This window comes from Haliotis rufescens, unplaced genomic scaffold (assembly GCF_023055435.1).
Source record: "Haliotis rufescens isolate VD_foot unplaced genomic scaffold, xgHalRufe1.0.p SCAF_74, whole genome shotgun sequence".
NCBI classification, from domain to species: domain Eukaryota; kingdom Metazoa; phylum Mollusca; class Gastropoda; order Lepetellida; family Haliotidae; genus Haliotis; species Haliotis rufescens.
The window spans coordinates 1,007,016-1,016,850 of record NW_025964366.1 but is presented as its reverse complement, the minus strand read 5'-3'; the positions used below and the strand labels follow the sequence as shown (position 1 = coordinate 1,016,850).

General features: G+C 41.1%; 1 protein-coding gene across 1 annotated transcript; it reads left to right on the top strand.

Moving 5' to 3' along the window:
• Positions 1–2,326: 2,326 nt before the first annotated feature.
• On the top strand, positions 2,327–8,507 carry LOC124152460 (cell division control protein 42 homolog). The gene is made up of 3 exons (XM_046525404.2): positions 2,327–2,559; positions 6,714–6,772; positions 7,433–8,507. Exons 1-3 carry the CDS (start codon positions 2,403–2,405, stop codon positions 7,823–7,825), a joined length of 609 nt encoding a protein of 202 aa, XP_046381360.2. The 5' UTR covers positions 2,327–2,402; the 3' UTR covers positions 7,826–8,507.
• Positions 8,508–9,835: the final 1,328 nt, after the last annotated feature.

The window sequence follows — 9,835 nt, the reverse complement described above, 5'->3', positions numbered from 1 at the left end:
CTGTCATCCGGCTGGTCGTGTCAGTCAACGTGCTCGCCCCGATACTCATCTTTATGGCATTACGCAACATAGGGTGGTGCTCGCTGTATCTTGGCAATTTAGATGATAGTTTAGATTCAAGTTGTTTTTCGAGGCATTGTAAACACAAGGGTCAAAGGTCGGAAAGATACCACCCTGGTGCTCTGTGATCATGGAGCATTGTGTCGGGTATCACCCGGGGATACGATTATAGACAGGTACGCGTCTTGGACGAACGTGACGGTGGTACCAGTCGTTAGATGTGGTGATATGATTCACAAAAGCCTCGATTGTTTTTTTTGTACCAAGAAATAAAAATGTTACCATAAAAACTTCATCATTAACGATATCAATTCGGTCATTTACACTTGACGTTTGTGGTCAGAAACGAATTCAAAAATACAGATTAAGAAACAAAGACATTTGGATATTGGACGTTTTTTATATATATTAAAGGATTAAAACATATCCCTACCATAGCCGATATTTAAATCACAAATCAACCATATTTAATTGCATCATAATATTTGCATAACAGAAATCTAAATAATGTCCACTGTCGGCATACTGTCCTTTTAATGTCACACTTTTCTTTTCACCAAAAAACAAAAAGCTAATATTATGTCGGTGAATATTTGCTACTTGGGGGCATTTAACTGTTTACAGGTTGTAAATCAAACTTGTATTTGGTTTGAAATTTGAAAAAAACCAGGTTACCTGAATCTTTAAATATCGGTAAAACATTTGGGTTTATATATGTTTTTATTCACTGAAGATTACATCAAAAGTTTACGTTTGGCCACCTGGCGCAAATCATAGCCCAGAATATTAAACATCAAAATTAGTGTTAAATACATATAATAAAACATAAATGGTATAACCTAGTAAAGATTAATCTAGTTTATTGTTTTATACCAATTCGTTGCATAACATTACAATTTAAGTAACACACAAAGTGACCGTGAATTTATTTTTCACGCTATGATGATGACATAACCTGAACAAACGTGGGGTATCTTATCTGCCTTGTGAAGTGGTTCTGTGACGAACAAGACGAGACTTATCCTTGATAGGCGCGGTATAAACTATGTAACATCCTGGCTTATAAAGTTTAGATGTTTGACTTGGGTCTGAAGCTCTTAGATGCGGCGCCGAGCAAATATTTGGTGTCTGCCATATCATATACTTTATGTCTGTCAATCACGCAGATGTTTATCAACCTGTGTTTGTATAGCTAACAATAAGGGCCATATTTTCTATAGAAGTGCTGTTGAGCCGGATGTTTAATGAATTGAGAGAAATTGTATATCTTTTATGTATCATATTGATAGACATGACAATACGCGTATAGCACGAGTTATTATTATCAAATATTAATTAAGAATATTAATACATATTTATACATTCATATATTGATATCAACGTTTAAGACGCTAATGTAATATGTTGAGCGGACATTTTCCTGCTTAATACACCCATCAAGCATACATGCACTTATTCGTCTATCAAGATTGTTTAAAACTCATATATTTTTTAATGTTATGGATTTGAGTTCAATTGTAATAACATTTTGCATAATATTTCTCTATTCGTGTGTATGTTTCTCAGATTGATGCTCTATAATTGTTTCTGATCTGATGGAATTCTGTTGAAGAGGAAACGAAATATAAAATTCATGAAAATAACCATAACATTATATGAATTATGACTATTACTAAAAGTAGGAACCACGGTCTATAAATATGAATTACAAGTAACATATTGCACGCATAATTCAGTCACTCCCAATACGGATCGACAAGTGACACGCGTGATCTCTCAGTGCACGTACGGAATCAATATCGCAAAGTTGTCGCCATCGCATCATGAATGACAGGTACAGGTGTCAATTTCTAGGAAACATGACTGACTGTCATATGAAATGTTTGTGTCGAAACGTAGTTTGTTCATAGTCAGTCATGTGGACAACTAGCGAGGTCACTTCCTAGACGTCGCTTGCTCACATTACTTCCGGAAAATCATCCGTCCGCTATCATTGCCATGTCTCTCCGCAGAACAATAACGATAGTGTAGGTGAGACGCTAAAAAACCTAACAATCCACCACTTAAAAATCTTGCTTTGAAATTCATGCCGATTAAAGGTGCGTAACAGTTCTCGTCAATGAGTCGAACTAAATTTCACAATGTTTACACTGTAATGCAAAGCATTGTAAATGGCCCCATTTTGTCGCGCGCTGATTGGCTGTCAGCAATGTCGGACGTGACGTCACAGAGGAGGTGTGGTTATATAGTTATAGACCACGCTATCCGTACAATCCATTCGCTCGTTGTTCATTGAGAGAGATACACGCTTATATCGCAGTCAGTGCACTCGGATAACAACAATGGGGAAGAGCAAGTTGTACAGATCCTTTGACAAAAGTAATATCAAGTGTGTTCTTGTTGGTGATACCACTGTAGGAAAGTCCTGCTTGGCTCGAAGACTTGCTGCTCACGGATTTAGCGAGGAATATACACCAACGATGTTTGATAACTATGCTGGTGAGTCTCTACCGTCTTTCTCTCTCTCCCTCGTTATAACGCGGTGCGTGTTCGCCAGCTGTTCTCGCTGATGCTCTGCGATATTGGCGTTTATTTCGGGGATAACTTTCACTCCGTCTACATCTGTTACTAGGGAGTTTGAACATATTCTTTCTTCTGTACACATTCTTTGAATACTTCCGGAGTTAGCGACACAGTGCGATGCCTCGTCTACAGCAAGTTGTTATATTGTTGTAACCATTCCTTTTTGAATAACCACGATGTTGTGTCTATTGTCAAAGACGCTCATTAATCTAGGGCACCGTATTCTGGGAGTGTTATGAAAAAGAAAACTTGAGGCATATTAGTCATCCAGGGATGGATTAGCGTATGGTAAGACAGACATGCCTGCATGTATCTTTAAACAAATAGAACGGTTTTAAAAACGAACCGAGTTGGGAAATTTCGAATAACATTGTTTGACCTTTAGTGGTGCAGCGGTAGTACGGCGTGCCAAATCGCCTTCAGACAGTGCACACATGGAATCTGAATTATCAGCTTTCGTGTGGGAGACTAATATTTTTCAGGGTTTTTTTTCACACAAAGAGATTAGAACTCGCCTCGCTTCATCAAAGCTCGACTCACGCGTTTTACAACAGTTTCTGAATTGTGCACTGCCTGGCATTGCATTGTATAATCTGCACTCTCTGTCAGAGTTGCCTCTGCCTGGGATTTGGCACCTTTGCCTCCTCACACACCTGACTCAATACGTCTCTAGGTGGTAGCTGGGATAGCTTCGGGGAGGGTGGCGTAGGAAAGGTCTCTTTTTGTTGCAAGGGGCTGGGGATTAGGGATGCAGCTGTGATACGGAGGGATGACTCCTTGCTTAGGATGTCATCACAGTCAGTTTCGTAATTCAGACTCAAACAAAGAATATGTTTCATAGCTCTCACAATCCGTGATGAAGACCCCTTCATCCTCTCAAAGCATTTTCAAATAAACTTATACTGATTAGATGCATATTTCCTTGACAGCTTGTTGTGATCAATATTAAACACACTCATTTACCACACCACCACCCATCACACACACCTCACTCACCCAGCAGGAAAATTAAGGATTAGCATATCACGCCCAAATAAAGGTCATTTAAAATATCTCCTTACTGAAATCTTTTTTGGACTCTCGACCCCTACCACGTGATTAATGGTCCTAAAATAACGCGGCTCCACGTGAATTCTCCGACCCCTTCTGTTTCCCATAGCAAACGTTCCTCTCCATCCTGACCCCCCGCAACGGTCACTCCAAGGGGGTCCTGGGTCGCCGCGACAGGAGAGGCTGGGAGCAGTTGGGATCTGCTGTTGGGACACCTGGTGATGGCCGGGATTAATGTCTTTTAAGACACAAATATCTGTAAACATTTATGCATTGCCATCACAACAAACGCGATGAGTCATACAGTGCTGAAGGACAGTTACTTATCACAATGACCGATGAATATCTGCATTTAAAGAATAGAACCGGTGAAGATAATTGTCTCTCTGGCTAATCCATTATGACATCAGCATTAGCAAAACCGAAATTTATTGCGTAATTAAATAATTCATAGGCTGTCGGTTAGTCTAAAATATTCACTCATGGCACTCCTGAGAGAAATAATAACAGATTTAAAGAAAAATACATAAATATAACACGATAAAAAAATATTGAGGAAGTCAAATGAGGAATTTGGTCATGATTTAGAGAAAGATTAGTATTAAAATTACTTTATATCACGAAACGATTAGTAGAATATTTCAATTTGTAGAGACGATTCTTAGGAGTGTGCGGTTGTGGGTGAAGGGGGTGTTTAAATTGAGCTTGAATTCGCCAGATGATGATTCCGCGGAGATGATGTTTTTTTCTTGGGCGAATTTAGACGGGAATGTCGGAATATTTTTTTAGCTTTGAGTCTTTTCTTTATGTGCTACCTGCCAAGGCCGCGAACTTCCGTTGTAGAAAACAAGTCACAACACTGTTCGGTAGAAGGAACTGCAGTAGCGAGACACAGAACGTGTTTGTGTTCGTGGGGTAGCGGGGCCCGACTGCATTTCTCTCGTTGTGTCCGTGTTGGGATAAAGTCTCGCTGATGTCGAGATTTACTTTCAAGGCAAGCTGCTTTCGCGAATCTCTGCCAAGAAAGAAGTGCAGTAGGACAAAGTGACCTATCTAAGTCTACTTCTATATGCATTGATCGGACAAAGTTACATCTCTAAGTCAGTCCCGAACGCGCATTGATCTATAATGTATGGCGTGAGGTTTGCAATTCGGTCATCTGTCGCCAAACTATGACTAACCGTATGTATACCACGTTGCGACGAAGGCGTATTGTATTGACACATTATGGGGTTTATGATTTATGAATCAGAAAAAAACGTTATTATTCATTTTAACCCAAATACGATACCGTCAACCTAACTAGTTGTAATATAAGCTCTTTTTAAAATTATTTTAAACATCTAATTTTATTTTCATGATGTTAATTTTGAAACTGGCGATTTTATATCAAATAGTGTTCATTTATTTATTAATGAAACAAAGGTAGGCAAGTTTGTTCATACTTTGAACTAACAATAGATCTATGATTGCAGCAATGTATACGACATAATGGAGGTTAATTAACTCACACACTAGTAATTAGACGAAGTGGTTTAACAAGACTCGTCAGACAGTCCCCGGAGGGAATATTTACGGTAGTGGGCAAGTGAGAGTAATTTGTGTTGACTAATATTGCATCACCACCCTATTGTCCGACTCCATCGTACTCAATAAGCAACCCTGATTTGTGACGTCCGGCGACTCGTTGGCGGCAGCTGAAAGCACGTTCATCCACCACCAAGGTAACACAAAAACATCTGAGATATTTCACATCGTTTAAGGAGTGATCGTGGTGCCCCGAGTAACTTAGAGAGAGAGATCGAACTGGGTCTTGTTAAAAGCGTCGGATCGCTAACCTCTAAGTACGTTGTGCCACACTTTCGCGTGTCTGTTGTTATGCGATGACGTTCTCATAACTTGTCAATATCACGACGTGACTTTTGTGACTTTTAGGGTCGTTGCTGTCAATCCGCTTAATCAGCATTAACAACACAGGTGCTTATAGGATGTATGCTTTAATGCCGCGCGTCAATAATGCGGCCTCTGGTCGCCGGAGGGGAATTTAACACAGGTGCGCGGACTTTGTGGCATTTGGTTGACGCGTGTTAAAATCGCTTCGGGGGTACATGGTCAATCAGACGTCAATCAGCGTCGATCTGATCTACATTGCACAATGATTGAATGACATCGACACCTTTTGTTCAAAATCAACGTGATAATTACTGTAAGTAAATATTAGTAGCACATGCGTGTTTTGATAATGGTATTCGCATGTGTTATGTTAGTTACGTCTAAATCTTATAATTGGAAGAAAATTATTTTAAAAATGTGTTGTATGAACCTTTGTAAAGGGGTTAAGCCGTTTTTGACGGATCATACAACACATTTTCGTGATAAATGGTTCTGTTTTTAGATAAAACCATTAATAACATTGAATAGAAGTTGTCGGTGTTAGAATTCAATAATTTGTTCTGTTTTGAGTTAAAACCATTAATACAACTGAATAGTCTGGGGGGTTTTATACAATGACAGCGCTCTCCATAGGACAGTAGGTCAAACGGGTGATTCTCATTGACAGTATGCACGATATTGTTTGTTGTTCTGGCTAATGCTTCATGTTAAAGATGCGACGACAAGTGTTCTCAAACAAATTCTCCAGTCTTGAGCAAACATGGCCAACAGCTTTGTTTATTGACCATGACGCTTGATAAATATTACTTCACCAGTAAGCCCCGACTCCCACCTGAAGCAACATATTCACATAATACCACATCACATCTACATCTTCACATAAAGCTATCATATGTAAAACTCATCATGCAACTCGGCGTAACAGAGCCTCACCCTCACGCCATCCCTGATGCTCTGTTAGCGGGCGTGTCCACGTAACTGGTTTTACGTTCAGACGCGAACCGTGCTCTGTGTTAGATAGCGAAGTGATTCTGGAGATGGAATCCAAGTCAGCTTTCATCAGTGATCATCTGTTATACATACATGTTATTGTTGTAATTGGGCTAATTGTGTTTATTTCTTTTCAGCCACCACCACAGTCGATGGGAAGCCATACGTTCTGAGTATATTCGACACGGCAGGCCAGGTATGTAAAGCAGAAATGTTCATTGTTCTCTATTTCTGAAAGACTTGTCAAGTTGCGTTTTCCTGGCATGAAGGAAACTAAAAATGCACATATTTATTTCAAGGAAATAGCATAGAATGTTGTTGTGTATTAAGGAAATATTTATTTCTTCAGAAATCTAATATCCATATTAATACTTGAATGTAGCAAAGAAAATACGCATCGTTCATAGCTATCAATGCGTTTTGATATGGGCGGTCAGAGCACGTTTTAAGACATATAGCATGGAAACTGATAACTTGAACCGAATTGCTGAGTCGAGATCGTTTTTACGGACGCTAATGATGCAGATAGGTATAGGATTGTGATTGTTTGTTTGTTTGTTGTTTAACGCCGCACTCACCTCAATCCGGTGATTGACATCATGAGCATCGATCCACCCAATTGGGATACGATGACATGCATCAACCAAGTCAGCGAGTCTGACCACCCGATCCCGTTAGTCGCCTCTTACGACAAGCGTAGTCGCCATAAAACAAACACACAAAACCCTATATCTTGACTCAGCAATCCGATTCAAGTTTCACATTAGCGGGACAAAGTATCGGTTTCAAGATTTCATTTCTTTTAACTATGCGTAGACATGTCTTTGTTTCTAACTATTGTATTTTGTATCTTCAGGAGGAGTTTGACCGTCTTCGTGCGCTTGCCTACATGAACTGTGACGTCTTTCTCATCTGTTTCTCTGTCGGGAATCCCGACTCCATTAAGAGCGTGCTGCAGACGTGGGTACCGGAAGTGACGCATTATGCGCCGGACAGCCAGCTCATTCTTGTTGGAACGCAAGTTGACATGCGCGACGAAGCCGAGAACAAAAAGAACTACAACCCACACCTTTTCGTCCAGACAAAGGAAGGACTGCAGATGGCCTCAAAGATAGGAGCCGATTACGTTGAGTGTTCAGCCATGACAGAAGCAGGCACGCCGAGATTGAAAGAAGTCGCCGTCGACTCGGGCCTACGATCACACCGACCCAAAGACGACACCTGCTGCGCCACCTGTGAGATCATCTGAGTTGTCTCCCCTCAACGTTAGGTTCAATTCAGCAAGGATCGTCATCCTTTGTCAACGTGAAGGGTTGTCCTTTATACGTGCTTTCCCGATAGGCAAGTGTCCTCTTTTGGGGGATTTTCGTCTGTCCGGGACCGACAGCACCCGACGTCATCACTGACGTCATACCTCGCGCATCCTGTGCAATACTCGAGTGTGTAACTGGTCACTTTAGTCAGCGCAGCCTTAATCGGGTATTAGTGTCAAAGCTATTGTATTGCTAGTGCAATACGGACAATGAATCATGTGATATCTGACAGTATTCCAATCAAGCAGTATTATATCCAAGAGAGGGGACATTCGCTTCGGAGGAGAATCTCTCGGTGAAGTGCAAAGCGGAACCGGGTGAAGAAAGACAATGCATACGATACCGGTCACGTGACCTGATTTATCCACAAGGGTCAACTTCCGTATCGCGTGGTGACAGGAGATCACACCATATCGTGAAAGGAATGAATGAATGATGAACGATAAGAACAAACATTTTATGTATATCAGACTATTTAAGAAGCCATGAACGTTGTTTTGTTGTTGTTTGCTTAGAGATATGTTTTGCTTGATATTTATTTTCACCATGACATGATATTTTTGTAAAATCAAAGATTCCATATTTTTGTAAAAGAATAAACTAAAAATGAACCACAAATGTTTTCTTATTTGTGTGAACAATATTGGTCAGATCAAATAGCTACTTCAGCAAGGAAGCAAGTGCTTCCGAACTGCCGAAAAGGCGATCCCATAGGTGGTTAGCAACCATCATTATGTTTTTAAAGTCTGGCGTTTATTTCTGTTACCAAGCAACGGCAGATGAGCTAGCAGCTAACTATTCAAGCGGTCACTAAGTGCCTGAGAGCTAGGTGTGTTTTCTCTACCGTGCTGCTGGCGACGTAGGGCGCCTGCCGAGGCAGCCTCTCCAGGAGCCTACTGATGCTTCTCGCTTGTAGGGTTACACCTCTACAGGTGCTTTAAGCGTCCATCTCAAACAGGAAATGATAACCTCTGCTCAAGTGGGGCTGTGGTATTGTATTTGCCAGCTTTATTGCAGATATGTCGTCCTGAACCCCAAACCCCAAATTAAAGCGGAACTAATTTGGGGTCCTAGCAAATTTGTAATAATTACAGGCCATAATTTCGTTACATTTCCACACCACAAAGGGGCAAACTCAAGGTTCTATGTGCGGTAGGTCAATGTGCACACGATGGAGTATACAACCCAAGCTGCCCGAGAGGCGCTAGAAGGTTAACAATTACCATTACATCCTACCGGGTACCCATTTACTGCTGGGTGAACAGAGGCACATCTCGAACAAAGTCACTCGCCTAAGGAGAAACTACGTGACGGTTTGTTTCAACGTATTTGTGTTGTTTAGTAGCTTCACTTGTATGACGGAGAACATGACAATTAATTATGACCATGTTTATTAAACGGAAAAAATATCTCACGAAACGAATTACAAATCGTATGTAACAAAAAATACGCCGGCACCATCGCGGTTCCCTTTCATTCTTTGTCATGTGGACGCCTGACTTCGGATGAGTAGGTCCCTGGATGGAATCTCACAAGGCACTCGATAATTTAATGGCCGCTACACGTGCACTACCTCTTACCTTGAGGGGGCACGGGTGGCTCAGTCGTCTAAGGCGCCGCGATTCGCTGTGCAGAGTTGCGTCCCTTTGGCACACCAGAAAACTATGATTGTGAGTTCGAATCCCGGTTCTAGGTTTGTCAGCACCACCCCCGTTCCCGTGGGTTTCACCGAAGTGGTAAACGTCTGAGACCTGCATCACTTCGGGCTTTCCTCCCACATTAAGCTGACACGCCGTGATATAACTGGAATACTGTTAAAAACGGCGTTAAACCCAACTCACTCACTCACTCCCTGAAATTCGCATATTCGATACGTGTGACAGGTGACGTAATTGTGGGTTAACTATTCTTGATTACAACCATACCCCTGCCTTGCAAAAGACAAT